At 39.0% G+C, this 23,433-nt stretch overlaps 1 protein-coding gene across 5 annotated transcripts in view; it reads right to left on the minus strand.

The window, feature by feature from the left end:
- Positions 1-454: 454 nt before the first annotated feature.
- The window catches only part of BACH1 (BTB domain and CNC homolog 1), a 44,053-nt gene continuing 21,074 nt past the window's right edge, over positions 455-23,433 (minus strand). For 3 of the 5 annotated variants that reach the window (XM_045085171.1, XM_004757474.3, XM_013058830.2), the window contains exons 2-5: positions 20,124-20,417; positions 17,224-18,570; positions 15,375-15,581; positions 455-4,023 (exon numbers count right to left, since the gene is read on the minus strand). In XM_045085171.1, coding sequence (XP_044941106.1) covers positions 3,565-4,023; positions 15,375-15,581; positions 17,224-18,570; positions 20,124-20,357 — 2,247 coding nt within the window. In that variant the 5' untranslated portion in view covers positions 20,358-20,417 and the 3' untranslated portion in view covers positions 455-3,564. The other 2 variants (XM_045085172.1, XM_045085173.1) reach the window with 2 other exon arrangements.

A 23,433-nucleotide genomic window follows, 5' to 3' on the forward strand; every position in this document is an offset into this window, starting at 1 on the left:
CAACTCTATCTGAAGATGGAGATTAAGTAAATCAGTAATCAGGCTAAAATCTGTGTTTCCTTAACTATCTGAGTGCTGGGAATATTTTTTTCCAAGCATAATAAACAATGAAAGATTATCTCATACAAATTCTGTAAGTCATACTGATTTGGACCAAAAGCATAAAATTAGTAAATTCACATGAAAGGTGAGAAAATGGAAATGGAATGTACAACTGTATTCAATTAGAGGCAATTTTAGATAATTTTATTATCTGTCAATTTATCAACCAATATCTAACATTTATGGTTTTGCTACATTTGGATAAGCACGTTGAAGAAGAATGCAAATTAAATACTATAAAAGTTGACTTTTAATGAATCATGACCTTAACAGGAAATGGATATATAAATCTAATGGTTTTATTGCATTATTAGAAAATTATATTGTGAAAGATACAAAAAAAATCAATAGATGTTATTATTTCCGTTTATTTACCATCAGAATGCCAACTTTTCCATTATGGCTTTAAATTTTCAAACTGCCCAATAGATCTCAAAGAATAGTTTATTACATGCCTAATAAAACACTTAAAATATTTACAGATTCAAAATAGATGTTTCAAAACTGAAAAAAGTTCACCTGAGAATTCATTATAGCATTGCCATTTGTTTGATTTTTTTTTCCCAAGTTGTTAATGTGGCTAAGTGTCCACATGCAACCTGTATCGTCTACTGCATCAAATATATTTAACTCCTTATTTAAAACTGGTTAAGCATTAAGCTACAGTAAATTATGTGATTAAATTTACAGATGGAGAACCAAGATTTAATTTACAACCGTAGTTGATCTGGATGTAACAATTTAACAGATTATTTGCTATAGCTGTAGAATTCAAACAATGAAAGCAATTTTAAGGTAATGTTACTTTACTGAGTCAGACATAAATGTCTTGAAAATAATCAAGCACTGAGAAGGCCAATTAATAAAATAAGGAACAATGATCACGTAAATATGCCATATACAAACTGAAAACAACCTTTCCAAAATTCTGCATGAAGGAAAAGATATACACTGTATATACATAATCCTGTCATTTGTCCTCTTCGGCAGCCTTAAAAAAAAAAAAAATCAAAACAAACTTTCTTAGAAAAAACTTCTTTAGAAGTTAATGTTAAAATAGGCATAAATGTGTAATGCTATGCAATATATAGAAAACTTCCCCACCTTATGGCCGAAAAACAAAGATAAAATCTTTTTCTCTCTGTCCCTCTGTATTACAATGTGAAAATCATGTAGGTATGAGGTAGTGTAGTTACTTGTATTACATGCTGGCTATTAAAAGTAATGCTATGTTTTACAAAATATTACAGTTGGCCAATAATCAGAATATCATTAAAATAAACCCCTAATGCTGAACTGTTTATATGCAGAGAGAAATTTAAACCAAGTGTCTTAAAAATCATATTTAAATTCTGGAGACAACTGGGTTGTATCATAAAATATTAAGTAACCTTTCAAAGCAGTTATTTACAGTAGCCGTTAAAGCAAAAGGTTATGTGACATTTGCACATACACAAACTGATATGACAAACAGCTGAGTGTACACTGAGGTAGGAAATCAAGGATTCCACTGGTTTGTAAAAGATTTTACAGTTTGTAAACCAGAAAAGTTTTTATATTATTTTATATTTTGAAGTTAAAATTTAAAATTACAAGTATCAAAGAAATAGCTACATGGGGATATTACATAGATAGGGCATACACACACAAGTCTGTGCAGCATGGGATGCATTATCATAGAATTCCTCTCCCTGACGAGTTCTTAGGGGTACTTATAAAAGCCTCTAGAAAATAAGCAAGCCCAACTAGTTTTCTCTTACAACTAAGTCAGTAACAGAGATAACATACAACCACTGAAAATACACTAGCAGTATCTCCCCCAACCACCCACCACCCCATTGAAAAGGATAAACATTTGACAAAATTATTCGGAAGTAGTAAGTCTGGTCCCCATAAGCTGTCAGGACAGAGGTCTGCTTGCTTCAGACTCCCTCCTGCAGGATGGATGCTCATCTCCAGGGTCAGCTACCCAGGTGACTTCACTAGACTCAGAATGCAAGAGGTTAAAGCCTCTCGGGTGCCTGATCTCGGTGAAATTCAGTACTTTCCAGTCCAACACAGTCAATTATTCCTGTGTACCCTTTAAAACTCCGCTCTGCAAATGCTTCTGCCTACGTGAATATATGCAATTTTTAGAAAAAATTGTTGAGAAGGTTCATAATCTATAGGTCTATTTGACTCCCAAACAAGCCTGTAACATCAGAATGGCCAAGAACCACTGCAAAATGTTATGGGGTACGTGCTGAGATTATAAAAACTTTATTTTCAAACAGGACTGAATGAGTGCAAGGACCGATTACAAAATGCCCAAGTCAAAATGACTGGTGTGCCCTTATATACCAGATTTGGGGAAAAAAGATTAATTCTGGTTCCCAAATTCAAACCCACAATGGAACAAGATTGAGTTTCATCCTATTTCACAAACCTTTATGTTTGCAGATACATTTTTATCTACAATAATGCTTTGTACAAGCAAACCACGGGACTTCAAAAATAGGAGGAAAAACAAACTGCTGCTCCGGATCAGTGTCAGCAGTCGTCTTTCCCCGTGGTGGAAAGATGCACAGGTGACCTCTGCTGGAAAGACCGACAGCCTTGGATTCTGGAAAGTTCTCCGGGAGTCTAGGGAGGCTACAACAATGCTGCCAACGCATCCCTCACGCCACTGTATCCCAAGTCCTCTTTCTTCGAAAAGGAGAACGTCAGGATGTTCGTCATGGACCTAGATGTGGTAGAGACTGCAGGGAAGAAAGGAGGGAGCACACTTCTCCTGTTGACACAGCCAGAATCTCTGCAGCTGACACCGAGGGAGAGCAGGAGCCTCTGCCTCAGGCCACCCGCATGCTGCTGTCTCCTACCTATTTCCAGCGGAAGTTAGCAGTCGCGGCGTAGGCTGACCAATCCCTGGCTTCAGTGGGAGAAGAGCGGAGCTCCAGGATTCAGGAAAGACAGTGTTGTTCACACACTGCGATTCTACACGAGTTTTTCTCAGTTAGTTGACTTCGAGGCAGAACTGAGCTCCACCAGCATGACTCGGGGAGGCATCTTCTGTTAAACCCAGTGCAGTGCAGAAAGGTCAGATTACAACACTTTTGCGGGCTCCTTCTTCAGGAGGAACCTTGTAGACGTTTCAGGCTGTAAGACTGTGGACTGATACGCTGCTTTCATTCTCAAACTTATTTTGCGTGCTGGGAAGTTACTACTCACTGTTATTATTCTTAATAACATGAGCTTTTAAAGCCTTACTGCTTTTTCACAGGTGGTTTTTTGGGATCCAGGAGGCATGTAATTTCTGCATCTCATGGAAATCAGAGAAAAATCAGGATTAACTGCAGAGGAACTCCCTTAACAGCAAACTACCAGGGGCAAAAAAACAGTATCATTAAGAGACAGAAGTTATATTATGCATTTAAGACATTGAAACTGCAGTAGATGAGTGGTATGGAGGGCGTGAATGCAAGCTTACTCATCAGTAGTACATTTATCCGTCATCTGCTGGCAGAAATCAGAGATGCCTCCCCCCGGCTGGCACGGTTCTCCGAGCCCGGCCTGCTCAGGTGCAGTGCTGGCAGCGGCCCGGGGCTCCTGGCCGGGCGCAGAGCCCGCCGACCCGCCGCTCTGTGCACTGGGGTGGCAAACGCTTGGTTCGCAGGTGGGTGGCCCTGCTGGGGGCCCCTCGGGTAAACTCAAAAGGGACGGTAACACACGTTCACCATCAGGAGTACTTTTTTCTTTTTCAGAAATTAAAAGTGAGAGCGGGCAATCTGAAGCGGAGTACTTCGCAAGTATCTGGATCTGTTCTTGACTTAGCGCTGCTTCTTTACAGACCTGCTGGCACAGTCCAGTGAGGTTCTGCTTTGTCTCGCCCAGCGTGGACAAAATGTGATCTCTCTCTTTCAACAAGCTCTCCTTTTCGTTTTGCTGGGAGGGGGAAGGAGACAATGACTCGTGTTTAGTAGCTCAATCCACATTTCTAAGGTAACCAAACATGTCGTATCTACTGTCGTCTTCTCATTAAATAAGATCACATAGAATTTTTACTTTCAACTCAATCCAAAAATCTACTAAGTACCTCAGAGGCCCATGATCCCTCATCCAAAACTCTGAGGCCCAGATGTATCACGGGATTCAGAATATTTCCGATTTTAGGAAGACAACGTGGATGCACACATAATCCCTTTAGCAGGGTCTGGGGCAGTAGCCCCACTGTCAAACATCTTCACATTTCTAGATAAAACACATTAAAATATAAAATCATGCACAACGTGGGAGATAGGAGGACACAGCCCAATGTCAGCCTACATCGGTTTTCTGATCAAATACTTCATGACAAACCTGCTGGGTGTTCAGAGCTTTCTGGATTTGCAGATTGTAAACAAATGTGGGTGGGCCTGACATTTGAGACGGAATATAACCAAAAATACGAGTACAGTCCTCATAACTATTGCAACTCAAATCACTGAGCATTGAGTTCATGCCAGATATTGTGCTAAATGCTTTCAGATATGCAATCTCATCTGTCATTCATGCAATGACTCTGCTGATTTAAGTACTAATGAACCCATTTCACGGATGGGACACCGAGTTTAATGTGCTCAGAGTCACAAAGCTAGTGAGTGAATTACTCAAATATGAGGAGTTCGGGGAGGAATTTTATGCTTCTTAATTATTATTTTTTGTGCTGTTATTATTACTACTTAATTTTTTTTTTTTTAATCCCTACAGGAAAGATCCAACCACAGAATGTTTCAAAAGTTTTCCTGGTTCCTGCCTTCCTGTCCACCATCACTTGCTGATGCTGTCTCTTTCCATCAAGGTCCTACTTTGTCCTTCTTATTCTACCAACCACTGCATTGCTTCTTACCTAGTATGAGCTAGGAAACCAAATAATCAAGTTATTTATAAATTAAGAGTAAATAAATGTTGATAGGTCCAAGGTTTCTCCTATGCAACTTAATGACACTCTCTTGACTTTCTGCTCACTGGCAGGCCCTGGAGAGCAGAGGCTGGATGCTAACATCAGACCGTTTATTTCAGAGTGATAATCAACAATGACCATCCTTTAAATGGATTCTATTCTGGAGCAAAAACAGCTAAAATGGTAAAAAGAAATTTACTTTATATGAAAGAGCTGCTACGGTTTTACGTAAAAGTTTTTCTGAAACAATTATACATGAATCTAATTATTGATAGTTTTTAAATATTTCAAGGCCATCTAATGTTTTGAATATAAAGTACTAAATTGTATTTTTTTAATTTATTTTATTTACTTATTAGAGAGAGAGCACAAGTGGAGGCAGAGGGAGAGAGACAAGCTGACTCCCCACTAAGCAGAGAGCCTGACGTGGGGCTGGATCCCAAGACCCTGTTATCACGACCTCAGCCAAAGTCAGGTGCTTAACCAACTAAGCCACCCACCACCCCAAAGTACTCAATTTTATATCATCAAGTATTCTCTAGTTTGTTCATATTTTTACAGAATTGTTCTGTTTTGAAAATACAGGTACAGGTCAAGAATATCAAATTTTTTTAAATATAAATGAGTAAATAAATAAAACCAAAATCAGTGTTTGACAGTATATTTTTGGTTACAGAAAGTTTGCCAGTTGTAGGCTTCTGATAAAATGAATCTACAGGTACCGAGAGGGCAAGAACAGGGCCTACCACTACCTGCCCAAGAAGGAATATATTTAATGCGATCAGTGCCCACTTCTTTTTATGGCCTCCTAAAAGCCAAACCAAATGAGGATGGCAACCAAGCTTCTAGAAGAAAATAAGAAGTACTTTTCCTGAGTCACAATACTCAGCCACGGACTCCTCTATCGAAGTTGAATGAGTCTCCATTCTAAACAGAAACAGATGAAGTGTTTCTTTGTTGTTTTTTTAAAGATTTTATTTATTGGACACAGAGAGATTACAAGCAGGGAGAGAGGCAGGCAGAGAGAGGGAGAACCAGACGCCCCACCCAGCCCCTGATGTGGGGCTCAATCCCGGGACCCTGGAATCACAACCTGAGCCAAAGGTAGAGGCTTAACCCACTGAGCCACCCAGGCGCCCCCGAAAGATGAAGTGTTAACTGCTGATTGGTCTTTTAAATTAAACATGGCTAAGCAAAACCATGAGTTCTAAGCTTTCTTCCAGAAATGAGAATGGCTACTTTAAACCTACAGATACTAGAAAGATGACAAATACTTAATAACTTCATTATCTTTAGATAAACACTGATATGACCTTAAACATTCTCCCTATTCCTACCCCACTAAATAACGGGTGACATGACACTCTGTGTGTGTCCCATACGGAATGGCTTGCTTACAACTAAAATCAACAGGTACAAGCCTGGAACTCTACCATGATTAAATGCTCCCAGATTTTCCCCTGCACTTAAACTCCCACACAGGTAAGTTTCCAGGCAGTTACGGATTTTTCCATTTCACTCTAATTCTAAAACACAAATTTACTTTGGTAATATTCATTAAATGAAAATAATTCAACTTAATTGCATCATAGTATCTTATTAAAGATACCTCCCAAACATACTCTACCAGCAACTATATTTTTTACCTATTCTACCTATTTCTACAATATATTTTAATTCTCCTATATACACCTATTCTATATTTCCATTTGTACAATACACCTATTTCTACAATATATTTTGCCTATGTATACCATATATTTTAATTTCTCTATCTACTTCTACTATATGCTTATTTTTCTACCTATTTATATAATATATTTTAATTTTCCTGTAATACAATCATATAAAGCACAAGTCTGAGGTACTGTGGCTTTAAACACAGATCTATAAGAAAAATAAAACTGGCATCCTGGTGCCATTCCACATTTTATCACAACAAATTTACATTCAAATCCACATTTTCAACAGCTAGTATGCAATATTCAAACACATGAAGTTTAAAAAATACATTTTAAATATAACTCATCCAATAAAGATAAGGGATAAAAGACTTTGGCACCAAAAGGACTAGCTGACAGTGACAATTTTTTAGGTTAAAGAGTACTCACTACTAGGAAATGGTGATTAATGGTTCCTTATGATGTAAAGCCTCTACATAAACAGGAGAAATATACAAGTGGCCCTTAAAAGTATAAATACAAATGCTCGGGATGCCTGGGTGGCTGGGTTGGTTAAGCGACTGCCTTTGGCTCAGGTCATGATCCTGGAGTCCCAGGATCAAGTCCCATATCGGGCTCCCTGCTCAGCAGGGAGTCTGCTTCTCCCTCTGACCCTCCCACATCTCATGCTCTTTCTCTCTCACACTCTCTCTCTCAAATAAATAAATAAAATCTTTTAAAAAAAAAGTATAAATACAAATGCTCAATTTCACTCATAAGAGAACAAAAATAAAAGCCACCATGAGGGGGCGCCTGGGTGGCTCAGTGGGTTAAAGCTTTTGCTTTCAGCTCAGGTCATGATCCCAGGGTCCTGGGTTCCAGCCCCACATAGGGCTCTCTGCTCAGCAGGGAGCCTGCTTTCCTTTCTCTCTCTCTGCCTGCCTCTCTGCCTACTTGTGATCTCTGTCAAATAAATTTAAAAAAAAAAAAAAAAGCCACCATGAGATACCAATTGTTGTCACGATCAGATAAAAAAACCCAAAGCTGAGGACAAACTCCTTGCTGAGGCTGTGGGCAGACAGATACACAGATGCAGCTAGCTGGTGGGAAGGCAAAATGCTACAACCTCTACTAAGCAGAATTTATTCATATCTAACAAAATTACTATGTATTTACCCTTGATCCAACAATCCTACTTCTAGGAATCTATCCCTAAGGTCACATCTCCTTAAACGCACACACACACACAAAAATGTACAAAGTTATTCATTGCAGTGTCCCAAATGTCCACCAATAAGAAACTGGTATGGACACTGTGCTATAGTCACAGCTGAATATATGGAGCTGTAAAAGGAATGACAACCTCAGGGCACCTGGGGGCTCAGTCAGTTGGGTGTGTGACCCTTGACTTCAGCTCAGGTCATGATCTCAGGGTCATGGGATCGAGCCCCACAGTTGGTTTTAAGCGCAGTACACAGTCTGCTTGAGATTCTCTCTCTCTCTCTCCCTCTGCCTCCACCCCATCCCACTCTAAATAAACAGATAAACAAGTAAATAAATAAAATCTTAAAAAAAAAAATGACAACCTTTTTGAACTAAAAAAAGTATTTCCTGTAAACCACTTCTTAAGTGAAAACAGTGAAATACAGAAAAGTACATATAGAATGTTTAGTAGGAGAAAGAATAAGAGAAAAGTAGGAGAAAGAATAAGTACTAAGAATAAACATAAAATACTAGCCTGTTTTTGGAAAAAAAAAACACAAGGAAAAAATTCAGAGACTAATAAAAAGTTACCCAAAGGAAATAGCTATGACTAGGGTATAGGGAAATCATGGGATCAAGACTTTGGAGTACAGCTTTTTTAAAACATAGTTTTAACTTCTGAAACGTATCAATGCTTTATATATTTGAAAATTACACAAAAACTTTGAAAAGCAAATCACAGTAATAAATACAAACAGAAACAAATTAATTTTATCATATATCAAATTGCTAGCACAGACAAAAAATTACTTCAAATAACTTTTAAACTTTTAAATTTCAATAGTATGGAATATATTTAAGGACAAAAAAAGGCAAACAAATCTTAAATTTTGCTCCATTTGCTTATTGTTAATAGTAATACTGATGCTGTAATTTTGTGACTATTACATATAATATATAATTATATATTTTTAACATATAATTCTAATATAGTTATGATACATTTATTATTTACTTTATACTAACATATAATTATATTTACTATTACTTTAACAAAATATTTCCTGTTTGCTTTATACTTATATATATGTAGTCATTATATTATAAATATATTTGCATAAAGCAAAGAGAAAATATATTAATATAACCGGGAGCCAAGATTTTCCCTGTAATGGAAAGAGGTAAAAGACAAACACAGAAGCAAAGAGAAAAGCTCTATACTATGAAATTTTTACTGAAAATATCTACATGAACTTGTGATTTCTATTATGTTTTTACTTTTATTTATCAAAGCATGATAAACATACTGAATGTACACATGATTTTATACATAAACATACACACACACACATTTCCCAGATCAACACACTCCAGCAAAAAGCATGCTTTCTTAAGTTGAATACCTGCTAAAAGGAATCAGGGAATTTTGAAGAAATGATTCCAAATCTTGGGACACAGGAGATCCAAGGTAAGCCTGTGACATATTACTCCAGGGGGCACAGAACCACTAATGGGGTCATGTCAAAAGGACACAGCAGCTGGCTTGAGGGGGGCGGGGGAAGGCTCTCTTTGGCCAAGTTTGAGAAAATATCAACATCAAAAAGGCTAATGACCACTATGGACTGTAAGAAATTAAATTAGGAAAAAATCAATCCCTAAGTCCATAGTGTTACTAAAAGAATGTGGTAGGAGGGAAGGAAAACAGGAGGAAAGAAAAGCTATTTTTAAAAGAGGAATACCAGAACGCCTGGGTGGCTCAGTCAGTTAAGCATCTACCTTTGGCTCAGATCATGATCCCAGGGTCCTGGGATCGAGCCTCACATCAGACTCTCTGCTCAGTGGGGAGCCTGCTTCTCCCTCTCCTTCCATGCTCTATCTCTCTAAAATAAATGAGTAAAAATCTTTTCAAAAAATTAAAAATAAAAATAAATAAAAGGAATACCAATAAATAAATAAATGAAATGAAAAGAAAAGAAAAGAGGAGTATCAATTAAGCCTGAGTGTGAGTGGAACAAAGGAGAGAACTGAAAAAGTCACTATTTTGCAACATCCATGGTAAAGGTCACCAACATATACTAGAAAGCAAAAAATGTAGGAGTAGCGGGGAACAGGCCTAAGTAATACTTCACAGATTACTGAGCAATTACAGAGGAAAAAAAATAACCTGGAAAATCCGCACCTATGCAAGTGGGCCGCCCTACCAGCGCATGCCCCCCCTCCACAACACAACAGAGAGGACACAACACCAGTTCACATTTCACTTCACTTCAACATCGTAAACTTTCGCAGTTTATGTAAAAATGGAAGAACGAGCTAAAACTAATTGTTAAAAACAATCAATTATTAAAAGTGGGACATTTAGAGAAATCTGGCCAGGACTCCTCAAAAAAATTACTGTGATTTTAAAAGGGGGATGGGGAGCGCTCTAGACTGAGAGACTAAAAGGCATAACCAGATGTGTTCTGTGATGACTGGAGCCTAGTTTGGGGAAAAAAGTGTATATATGAAATATATCTGGGGAACAATGAGCATAATCTGAATAGGGAGTAAATATAATATTGAGGATTTATTTTTTTCTCAGGTGGGATAAAAATACTGGTAAAGATATGTAAGAATGTCTATTTTTTAGGTGATACATGTGTCCGCATTTAGGGGTGAAATGTCATAATGTGGTGGCTTTTAAATGATTCAGAAAATAAAAGAAGAGCAACAGAGACCAAGAGAGAAAAGACAGTGAGACCAAGATCAACCAACTGTGCTTAGAAAGAGACCAAAACGGACTGTCAGGGAGAGACACAGACAGACCAGCCTAACCAGAGCAGGGACATACATCTGCCCAGAAAGACCAACAGAGAAGCAAATGTGACAAACTGGCAATAACTGTTGAATTGACATGAGGTTGTTTATTACACTGTTCATTTCACTTTCCTGAAAGCTTGAAATTTTCAGAAGGCAGGGGAGGAAGACGAAATCTAAAGAGAACATGAGAACACATTCTCAGGCTCCCTCTGAGAATACACGCATTTTATTGGCAAGGACTACCTCTCGTTTATCTTTGATTTCCTGGTACCCAGCACAACATTTAATATGCTTGGCAGATGCTCAGAGAAAGAAGAGAGAACGACTTTTACTTAAAAATACTGCAAGATGGGGCGCTTGGGTGGCTCAGTTGGTTGGACGACTGCCTTCAGCTCAGGTCATGATCCCGGGATCAAGTCCCGCATCGCGCTCCCAGCTCCATGGGGAGTCTGCTTCTCCCTCTGACCTCCTCGCTCATGCTTTCTGTCACTGTCTCTCTCTCAAATAAATAAACTCTTAAAAAAAAAAATACTACAAGATTTGTTGAGCCCTGGACATGTGCTGAGTAATACAAAAAGCTTCCCATCCCTAATGGCATGTGATCTTTGCACCGATCCTGAGGGTGATGCTATCCTTATCCCCATATCGCCAATGAGGGAACGTTGGTATTAGAGGTAAAATAATTTCCCCAGGCCACAGAGCTACCAAAGCTACCAAAGTAGTCAGACAAAATTTCCGGCCATTTGACTCCATAGCCTCCATCTGAACTCTGTGTCCCAGTGCAACAGGCTCTGAGATTTAAATGGGCATAAAGATTTTCCCTGGAAACACATAAAATGTATACTTCTGGGCCCTCTCTCAGCTCTGGGGTGGGATTAAGGAACATGCATTTTATCTTCCTATTGATCTTTTTTTTAGGAAAGTGCATTTTTGAAAGGACATCCCCAGATAACTCCGATGCCAATGGTCCACAAACCCCATTTCAACGTGTGCTGCTCAAAGGTATCACAGAACGGCAATGGGCAAATCCAGAAGGGCCCCGTGGGTGTGTCTGGAGATGGCAGTGTGCATGTGGGCAGAGCAGCCAGTAGCATGTGGTTTATTATTAACCTGTGCTAAAACAGGTTTATTTTTAATAAAATAATGTAATCTTCCCCATAAGATGCAAACATTAAGGACAGATGAGGTCTCTGTACTCCTATACCCTCAATGGACAACGGCAATGAAACAAAATGATGTCTTAATTCAAGTGCTTTTCTGAAGATTCTGATTCTGATATCAATCAGTATTTGATGCCATCTAAGAGAAACACACTTTGGTAATTTTTTTCTTTAAAAGCTAAGTTCCTTGGGGTGCCTTGGTGGCTCAGTGGGTTAAGCCTCTGCCTTCGGCTCAGGTCAAGATCTCAGGATCCTGGGATGGAGTCCCACATCGGCTCTTTGCTCAGCAGGGAGCCTGCTTCCCCCTCTCTCTCTGCCTGCCTCTCTGCCTACTTGTGATTTCTCTTTCTCTTTCTGTCAAATAAGTAAATAAAATCTTTAAAAGCCGAGTTCCTTTGATTTCAGGGTTACCTTTCCTTGAGGCCAAAATGGTATAGAAACATATTATTTGCTAACTTTGGAATTAATGTTCCAGAAAAAAAAGAAACACGGGCCTTACAAAGAATCCTATAAAGATAAGAGCTTTGTAAGCCAAATATATAAACAGAAGTTGAATGATTCTTGAACTTTGTATATTGGTTTAAAAAAAAAAAAAAGCCGTGTTATTGGTTGGTTTGTAGATTATACATATTCAAAATCCTTATTGTGAATGCAATGCCAAATAAACACCTAACCTCTAATACACTATCAAATTTTAAATAAATGTTAGAATTACCATCAATTTAAATAAATACACATCTTTCTTTTTCTTCAAGGGTTCCAGTTAGATTCTGACAGGAATTCTTGTTGAGAAATACAGCTCATTAATTTACTGAATTCGAACTAACATCACCCTTTCGCTTTCCCAGCACACTCAGACTATTAAAGTGTTTTTTCTATATGATCATTATTCCATGGACCCATCTTGAGGACTTTTTAGAATCACTGTTCTTACTGTAACCAAAACACTTCTTTCATGTGTTGTTCCATCCAGTCTACTATGCTATTACTCTTAGGACAAAGCACAAAAAGTTTATAGCCAACAGCCGAAGACTGAAGCTTACTGAAATATGGGACCCTTCACATGAATATTACCAGACCAGTTACTGAGCATTTATTTATACGTTAACCTAATCAGTTAGTGGCTATACTGGCTATAGTAACATGGCTGTTTAGTTATGAAACAAGTATTTTCCCTTAAATAGGTTTGCTAAAATACCACCCAGACTATAAATACTGGGAAATACTGCTGGTCTACTGGCCATGTTTCCAAAGAGTATCATCTAAAAACAAACAAACAGATCTGTCCCCCACATTCTCAGCTCTCCATACTACTAAACACAAACTTGTGGTAGAAGTGTGGCTGTTAACTACTATAGGTCCTGCTCTCTTTACCAAAAAAACAAGACCCATAACATCACCCAATAACCAGGGTCTAAATTCTAAGCAAACTTCTTAATGTAATAAAATACCTTAAGGCTCAAATTATTTTACTTCTAGGAAAAGGGCCAGCTTTCTTAGTCCTATAAGCTAATAAGTAGCACACTCTCCGCTTATTTTCACCAGAGAGAGAGAGATCTGTGGCAAGACTGAACTTTACAAGTGCCCCTTACCCTTTGCAACTGGAGTGTGCCTGGATAAATTACTAGAACGGTGAGCAGTATGAAGGATGGGGCAGAGTTCAAGGAAGCTAAAGCACAAGGCAAGTCACTCTGCTAAAAAAAAAAAAAAAAAAAAAAAAAGCTAGCATGTCTTCTCTGGTGATACTGGGGAGAAGAACGTAACTGGGCTGAGCTCGGACCGGTGCACACCTGGGTGAGCAGATCCCCGGCAGACTATCTACTCTGCCTGCCCAAGGGGGGCTCTCAGCTTGGGAATTTAGAACTAAAACTGTCATCTCCATCTGCACTAGACCCTGGAGAAGAGTGAACTATACGGAAGTCACACTGCAGCCATTCCTCCCTTGGTGGCACAGAGAGCCACCCACGGAGTGCCACGTGGGCAGGTGCAGAGAGATGAGCTGAGAGATTAGACTGTCTGGGTTCTTGGCACTTTTCCACTTGCTCGTTCTATGCTACTTACAAGGTCTGCTCCATTCTTTGGTCTCTATATGGGACACACCTCTATCCTTACAACAAATGCATTCATTAAGTCATTCATTCATGCTTCAGATGGTTTGTTTCTTACAGCCAGTACCAAATTACTGTAACAGGTAAATAGGGTACTGACCACAATGTAGGAGTAAGTTTTTATTTTTCCTCTCTTCTGAAGGTATATAAAGGCACAGATTGGTTTTTTATTTTGTTTTTATTTTGTTTTGTTTTCTGTGATGAGGGCAAAGATAGATTTAATGGAGGAAATCACAGCATTATCATAAAAATCAGATACAGCATAACATAAGGATGCATCTCCTGGACAGATTGTTTCTATTTACTAAAATGTTGCTACACTATTATTATTCATAGCTAGAATGTTTGTGCTTGAAGACTTGCTACAATCACAATTTTAAACGTTCACCAATAATTAACAAAGACTCAAAACCAAATATTCAAAGAATGTTTTTACTACTTCTAGGGGCTGGTTTCCCCGCTTTCTCCATCACAGTTATTTTCTTTCATACAGTGCTTCCTTCCACCAACTATTAGGAGAACAGTGAAACTTGGGTGCAAATGAATCCATTTTTCAATTAATTTATTTTGATGGTGGAGTAAATAACAAGATTCAATAAAGTAAGCATTCTTCTACTTAAGAGTCTCATTAGATCTTAAAATTTCTATCCATATCAGCATATGAGTTTTTTCCCTTAGATGAAAGATCCAAGTTGTTTTTTTTTTGTTGTTGTTCTGGTAGCAACCAAAACAAGTTATTCAAGTTTACAGTTCATTTAAATGAACAACAACTAGAACATTAGCTTTTATAGACACCAAACACTGCACAAAGAGATTAAAGTGTTTCATCATTTCTTTAATCTTTACCCAAATACTAAAAATTAGGTAGACAGTGGGGCACCTCGGTGGCTCAGCTGGTTAATCATCTGCCTTCGGCTCAGGTCATGATCCTGGGGTTCTGGGATCAAGCCCCACATCACTGAGCTTCCTGCTCTGTGGGGAGCCTTCTTTTCCCTCTGCCTCTGTGGGCAGCCCCCCTCACGTTATCTTGTACTCATGCATGCACTCTCTCTCTCTCAAATAAATAAATAAAATCTTTTTTTAAAAGAATTAAGCAGTCAGTAAAATTACCCGTAATTTGTTTATCATTAAAAAACCACCCAGAAATAGTTCTCAATTTACATATTATAGCAGAACACCCTAAAAATGTAGAATTCTCACATAAGTAAAACAGTCTATGAAAACTCTTCATTTTCTCATTTCTTAAGCTTTCTAAAAATGTCATATAATTTATTTTCTTAAAATGGTAATTGGTAAATTTTGAAATGAACGTATCACTGAGCATTATAGCTGACTTGGGAACTGAAACAGCGATTTCCTCTATAAAAAAGAAAAAATGAATGAATTTAGTAGATTTTAAGCAGCAAGAAACTTGTATCCTTACCAGCTTCTCAATTTCTGATTCAAGATTCTGTATGCAGTCAAGTTTCCTCTTGCGACAGCGCTGTGCAGCAATTCTGTTTTTACTTCTTCTTCTAATATCATGGATACATTCCAGTTGTTCTGGAGTCAGCTTGTGCATTTTCAACAAGGATTGAAAATCATTTCGAGAGAGTGAAATTATTCGTTGTGCATTAAATGGCAGTTTTACCTAGAATGTAAAATAAACATGAGTAATTGTTGCCATAATATGGAGTTACACTTAAATCTAGGAAGAGGAAGATACACATCTATATTTTCCAGGGAATTTTATTTAAACTTAAAAAAGAAAGACCTCTATTTCCAATTTCTATATAACCCCTTATAAAAAATAACTGATAATTTGATATTTCTAGATTATTTAAGAGCATTCAGAAAACAAGAAAATTGAGAAGCATATTTCTTTAGCAAATAAAAATATTAACACAAATATTCGTGTATTTAAAATAAAGAGAATTTAAGTTCTTTTACTAGGGTATTTTAATAACACAAAAATATCTTTAAACTTCTTTTTTAAAGTGTTTTTAATGTGCTTAACCAAACAAAAAAAAAAATCTATTTTATACTTTCACTTATACTACTGGGTAGCACTGATTGAACACTGGTATAATTACACTAGTAATTTCTAAGGCATTTCAGAAAATTAAGTTTTCTGTCAAGAGAATAGTAGTTTCATATAACTCAACTGAAAAATCTACACATTTCACTTTCCAGTATAGGAATGGTTAGAAAAGCCTTATGAATATTTTAAAGTCATTTTCAACATACTTAAATTTGGAAAAAGGAGGATTTTTTTTTTTTTTTAATAAACTGTGTGTCAATTTAATGATATCAAAAATGCTTACAAAACGCTGATCAAGTTTCTCTGGAAACCTACTTAATTTGTCTTTCAAACTTAGAGAAACTAGTTATACAAAATGTTTTAGATTTCTTAAATGTTATTTTTCTTAATATTATTTTCATAGTTTCAAACACTGGGTTTATAAATGCCATAAATAAATCTATAGAAATATCTCATGCGTACATATTACTTCTTAAATTCAGTCACCTATAACCTCCCTTCCAAGCCACGCCAGCGATGGGTTGACGGAGAGAACATCAGTCCCTCTTTTAAACCCATGTCATCCAACAGCTAGAAACTCAAGAAAATGATAAAGCACCAACAAGCATTTATTATCACTGGAACTATGGTAATGTTTTACAAAAAAGCAGCTATCAAATACAAACATTTGTACACAAACTACACAGATCATGCTTGGTAAGGTTAATACCATACCAGCTACATGTAACTCATGCTGAATTATTAAGACATTAAATTAGTGGCTGAAATGGCTAAGGAAAATAAGAAAAAAATTAATGGCTCTGAAAAACTAAGGCAGAGAAAACTCAGCATTAGAAGCCACATTCCTACACCTAGTCACTACTAAGTCACTGCTAAGTGACTAGTCCAGGGATCCTGTGGCAATGAATGAGATAGGAACATATGTTGCATTTTTCCAGCAGTTACCATGTCACAGTCACACTCTTTTCTTTTCCCCCTCTTGGGACACAGTATTCGATTTAAACCATTATACAGCCAATGTGTGAATCCACTCCAAGGCAAACATAAATATACCTGCTTGAAATATATGAACAGAGAAGTCCTTCAAACTTGGTCACACTCTTTTGGTACTGATCATATGGCCTATGGGTTTCCAACCCCCTGCCTGAGCCTGCTCATATGTCCCTAGTGGCACAACAGGAGCTGACAGAGAGTGAACCCTGATTAACACTGGTAAAACAAGGACTTAACAACACACACATTTTCCCCTCACCTCACATTCTTGTTCTCTGGCTGAACAGGGTTCGCTGTCCCCTTCAGTATCGGTCTCAGAGTCATCTCCCAAGCTAATCACACAAGCATATGGGTAAGGTTCCTGCTGGGGTTCTGAAACATACTCAACATTTCCAATTTCCAAATTGCTTGAACAGCCTTCGGTACTCAGAGTACTTATGAAAGGGCAGTTGACAGAACTCAACGTTGTAAAAGTCCTCTGACCCGGCTCCGGGCTCTCACTAATCCTGATACCTAACCAGGGACACTCAGACCGCTTCTGCGAGTAGATCTGTTCTGAGCCATCTTTGGCCACAGCAGGGGATAACTGCATTTGGCAAGAGGAGTCTGTGCTGCAAATGTCACTCCAGAAGCCTTTTGCCAGGTGTTCTGCCACTTCTCGCTCCACACTACTCCGATCGCTAGAGGCAAGGCTACTGTCTTCCCTGGGGCCAGAGTCAGATTTCAAATGTAAATCCTGACTTTCACCAAATGTTTTCTCCTCTTTAACCTCTGTACCTGACAAAGGCTTTTCTGTTAACACTGCTGTGTTTTGCATTCCGGCAAAATTCAAGTCACCATATTGGTCGTATGTGTGTAAAAGAGACAGAGAATAGAGTCCATGAGGGTCTGCAGAAGAATTGTGGGGGAAAGGAGTCACTTCCGATTTTTCTGACGGGCAATGAGAAGCAGGATCTTCCTTCTTGGTTTCTTCATGTTCTGTTGCTAATCTACTTTCTTCACATTTTAAAGTCACCTGCAGATCTGCACAGTCCTGGATTCTTCCCAGACACTCATTTTCAGGTGTCTCATTCGGCTGAACAGAAGAAGCCTGAACGTCCTTGACACTGGATTCCACAGTACGGACTCGGTCAGTGCCGAAAGCTTTTTGGAATTTTCTGTATTTGGGGCATAAAGATGGCAAAGCCAGAGCAGCATCTTTTTCTAAGCACATGGATTCACAGGTTTGACTGGCACTGTCTTGTAGAGGAGATGATACTTTTGCATTTGCTTGATACCTATGCAGTTTCCACTGAGAAGTCTGGACATTTTTATTTTCCAAAAATTCCTCCACTTCATCAATTTCTAAATCCCTCTGGTCCAAAAGTGAACATTTAAGGTCTGCTTTTTGACAGTGTGATGGGATGCATTTTTTTCTTAGGCATTCTTGCTGGTCAGCAGTGGAGTCCAAAAATTTAAATTTGAGAAACTGAAAGCAAGACTCCTCAATGTCACGTACACCTAAAAATTCCACACACTTGCACACTTCATCCACATTGTCCTTATTTAAAATCAGTTTGGCAGTGTAGGCAAACTGAATCAAAGGTTCAAATCCTTTCACTGTCACCTGTTAACATACAAAATAAAAACAAATGCATCACTGGAAAGCAGTCGAGTAGATAAAGAAAAGCTGAAGGGAAATAGATGAATAACTTACTTGGATCATGATAAAACAGTCTTTTAATTTGAAAGTAAAAATATTCTTCTAGAAAATATAAAGTTAATTAGGAGTCTGGAAAAGCATGCTTAACATACCCCATTCACTGGAACCATACCCTCCACTTTATGGAAGTGACACATGATTTAAGATACCTATGCAGTTTCCACATGAATATAAAGACACATGAATTACAGTTTTACTCATATGAGGTAAAGACACTAAACACAGCCATTATGATATGTGTTGCTCCTTCTAAAAACAATGGCTAACCTACAGTTGGCCTTTATCATTTTCTTGGTATTGCCTTATTCACTGATCTCTGCCACAGAAGTGACAATCTGTTGATTCCCCAAACTGTAACGACAATTTCATGGAAGCACGGGTGGCCAGCATAAGCCAAACTGTATGTAGGCTTAGTATCCATGAGAGAGTTGCCCACACAGACCCGTCATAAACAAAAAAGTTCTATATACTTTCTCCAAACTCCTCTTAACAGCTGCTATTTTGTGTCCCAATGTCCCAAGGCTCAACATTCTTCTAGCTGCGTTCACTCACTAAGTAAAAGCAAGCTATTCTATTCGAGTAAGAGTGAGTGTAACCAGCACTTCGCAGACCTGTGAGAGGTCTCCTGGAGGCAGGACATAACAAGGACAGAAACATTTACATGCTTGAGCTCCAAACAGGCTGCTGTGAAAGACATGTGTAAAACCAAGCTCCACAATTATGACACAAAATCACCTTTGGTTTACCAATGCACAGAAACAATCTCAAGAAAGAAGAAGGGGGGCAGTAGAACACTTATGGAGTACCTGCTTTCCATGAGGCCATGTCAAAAATGATTTCTAGAACCCTAAACCCACTCAGTTTCCCATTACAGGAAAAGGTCAAAGGGAGAGAATGTGAGACAGTGTGTCCATGACTCTAAGCATGATCTCTCCCAATGTCTACAATCCACTGGCTGTGCCCTGCTTTGGTCACTGTATCAGAAAATAACATAGGGCCACCTGGGTGGCTCAGTCAGTTAAGCGGCCAACTCTTGATTTTGGCTCAGCTCAGGATTTTAGGATTGTGAGATCAATCCCTGCCTCAGGCTCCACACACTGTGTGTGGAGCCTGCCTTAGATTCTCTTTCTCCCTCTCCTTTGCTCCACACTCACACATACGCTCCCTTTCAAAAAAAAAAAAAAAAAAAAAAGAATATAATAGTAGGTAAAGTTATTCAACTGCTTGCTCAATATTGTTAACTAACATCCCAAACTAACAATTCTACATGTAAAAATGTTGTAATTTCCATGAAAAAAGTTAAAGAAATGAGTTGCTACAGAACCTGGGAACTGCTCCTCAGCCTCATGACAAGAAGGACTGTTTTATTTTTTAAATTTATAAACCATAAAGAGATTTAATTAGGTTCAGTTAAACTAAAATAAGGAAGCTTCCAGAACCAAGGACCTCTTTCCCACCTCTTCTGGTAGAGTAATGTTAAGCTCTGCATCAGCCTGTCCTACGATTCTCGAGTGGAGGTAACTGCTGCACGCCGCCAACACAGATCGGTGGGCACGGAACCGCTGGCCCTCCACAAGGACAGTGACATCACACAGCACGTCCTTCTTCCGCTGGTCATTGAGGCTGAGCAAGACATTGGTGCTGTGCACCGAAGATTCATAGGCAAAAACCGCAATTTCACTCAGAGACATTCTGCATAACAAATGGTGTCGGGAAGTTCAGTGAAAGCATGCTTCTCGTCGTCATCAAACCTGTAAAAACACATGCAAGATTTCACTTGAATAAAGTCTTGTTAGAAGTATTTTTAAAAATGACAGTGTCAAATATAAATGAAATTACTCATCACAAAAACAAAAATGAAAACAAAATCCCCTAGAGAACCTAGACATATTTATTACTTTATTTCATTTAAAATAGGTCCTTCACCACCATTTTTAGTTAGTTTTTCTAATTTTAGGAAAAAGCATCTCAGGATGAGGGAGGGAAGAACTTTATGTTCTCTGAAAGTAAGTCATTCACCCTGACAAAACACCTCCAATGAGCAAACAGACTCATTGGTCCGGGAAGTTTCTGGGTGGGATCCCAAACCTGTTGCTTTATGACATGAATGGGCGTGTGTGCCTCGTTCCCCAGAGGTCACCCTTGGGATGGGCCTGGCAGGAGAACAGGCGTATGGACCCACGGTTCTCCAGGCGCCCTTCTCCAACACTTGACAGCTGGCAGGAGGCTTTGGTGCTTTATAACAAGAGACACACTCTACATAAGGTAAAGTTCCTCCAACATAAGGAAGAAATGACTTGAGAAAAAGACTCAAATCTGTCAAGCCAGATCTTAACGAGTCTTTTTACAGAACAAGTCATACTTTACACTACAAATAGAGGAAACGGAGTACAACTATTTCATCATTAAGAGCATGATTTACCATACACAGAAACTCTCAGTTTGCTGAAAATGTTCAAAGATAAGTCATCAAAAAATGTGTATGTATTTTAAAATACACCATATTTTAAATATTATGACATATCATAACCACCATTTTTATCATATACAAACTACCAGCAAATAAGATAGCCACAATATATGTTGTATCTACATAGTTCAATCGTGTACTATTCTTATACAGGATCTATTATATAACAGAGACTGAAAGTAAGAAATTAAAAGAGAGGTTCTAGTATCTTCCTCCGGAGCCCAAAGGCCAGTGGCGAGCACGCCCAAGGAGTGTATGCATACCTCTCTATGGCATGATCAGACTGAGAAACTCCTCACACGTATTACCTGTCATTCACTTTTGTTTTTCTGAACTACTGCACTGCCTAAAACAAGAAGGTCCTCAAAAGTTCAGTGACTGAATAAACTTTCTTATTCCCAGATTCATTATACGCCAAGCGAAAATGAGAGGAGACAAGAGGACTACTGGTGTTCAGGCACTCCAGGTCCAGATCACGGGTACGGGTGACTTCTGCCTCACGGACAGGCTGTTTTAGTCACAAACATGTGAAATTCATCTATAAATTCTACCTTCCTTACGTGTTTATCTTTGAAGTACTCAATACAGCTAAAACGTTGAGTTCTTCTGAAGCAGTCAATGAAAACAAAATGTCTAGTTATGTGGCTGAACTCTGCCCTAGGTTAAGGCTTACAACGGATCACTCACTGGTTCAGCACACCACATAAAATCACGGCGACTGCAAAACAGGCAGTAGGACTAACTTAACTTCTGGATTGCGCCCATTCAAAAGAGTAGTGAATTCCCTTTGGCAACTGGTCTTAGTATTTCACTTACCAAAACAAGGAATTAGAGTTAGGAATCGTGAGGAAGAACTATCAAAGAGATCACGTGCCCCAGGTGTGTGGTGCCACACAGACCACCACCCTCCACTTTCTCTAAGACGATGTACACCTCCCCCCGCAGAGCCAGACTCAACAGCTTGCCTTCCTCTGTCTCTGCACCCAAGTCCCCAGCCTCTTTATCCGTTTCAGGCATCTGCCCTGCAAACCCCTGTAACTAGACTAATCTTACTTTTACATCTTGTCATTCTGCTGACCTCTGCACAGCCAGGCAAAATCATAAAAACACACAGGCTGGGGTCACTATAAATTTATGGCCTCAGCACTGTTCATCAATTCTTTCGTGTGCCCTGATATCCCGTTCTCCACAAGAGCCTTCCAAGTGGACACTTTTGTCTTCAGTAAGTGTCCTTCCCAGTAGACAACCACAACGAGGATCCAACCTCAGAAATTATTATCCCCCACCACCACCTCCACAGGCCACCTCTCCTACTGAAAACAGTCCCCGGTGTCTGCTCTCGACCTCAAAGCACCCTCGCTTCTTCAATCCAGGACCTTCCCCTAACACTCTCTTCTCACGTATGCCCAAACTCTCTCTCTATGCCAGCTTTTTCCCATCAGACGTCGCTCATATGCTTAAGTCTCTCAAGAAACTATCCTAAAACACTAAAGCAAATATTCATCGAGCTATCATTCTGTACCAGGCACAGGCCTGCGGTGCTGACACAGCTTCCCTTACCTACTCTTCAACATAGCCCTATGACACTGAGGCTCTTACATCATCCCAACCTTACAGATAAGGAAACTGAGGCTCAGTAAGAAGAATCTTGGCTGTGGTCAAAAAACCAGTAAGACGAAGAATGAGGAGTCATACCAAGTACCGACTACTCCGTATTTGTCTCCCGTTAGTAGCTGCTGAACACATAGTAGAGAAAGTCACTGCAGTACTCCCTCCCCACAGTATTACTAAAAGGTTGTGTATGAAAATAGGGAAATGAGCCTCCCAGAGCGCCAAGATCAAATGAACTGGACCTGAACTTCAACAAAGAGGACTCTGGACTCTTCAACACTGCAACCTAAAGGGACGCTGGTTCTCAAGAAAACCACAACAAAAGCAGTTCCCATACCTTCACTTTGAAGCTGCTGTCAGCACACATATGAGCCCTCACTACTCACCTCAAATCCCAGAAAGAATTTATTCTTGGCTCAGCCCTCCTGTTTAGGCAGTTTGGGGTGACAGATCACTTCAAAAGTTCTCAGCCAATTTAGAGATTTGCTGTGAGATACAGATTTGGGAGATAAGCCAAGGAGAGAGGAGCCAGTGACCCCAGTAGTACAACAAAGAGCCTCTCAAAAGAACCCAAAGTGTCTCGCTTAAGTGGACTAAGCATATGCATGTCATGACTGATCCTGCTCCCCGCAGAACCTGGGACTCAACTGACACCTCCCTCGGCCCTTGTAGGCAATCTCTCACTG

The sequence above is a fragment of the Mustela putorius genome, unplaced genomic scaffold, assembly GCF_011764305.1.
Source record: "Mustela putorius furo isolate JIRA1106 unplaced genomic scaffold, ASM1176430v1.1 tig00000832_pilon_pilon_pilon, whole genome shotgun sequence".
NCBI classification, from domain to species: Eukaryota; Metazoa; Chordata; class Mammalia; order Carnivora; family Mustelidae; genus Mustela; species Mustela putorius.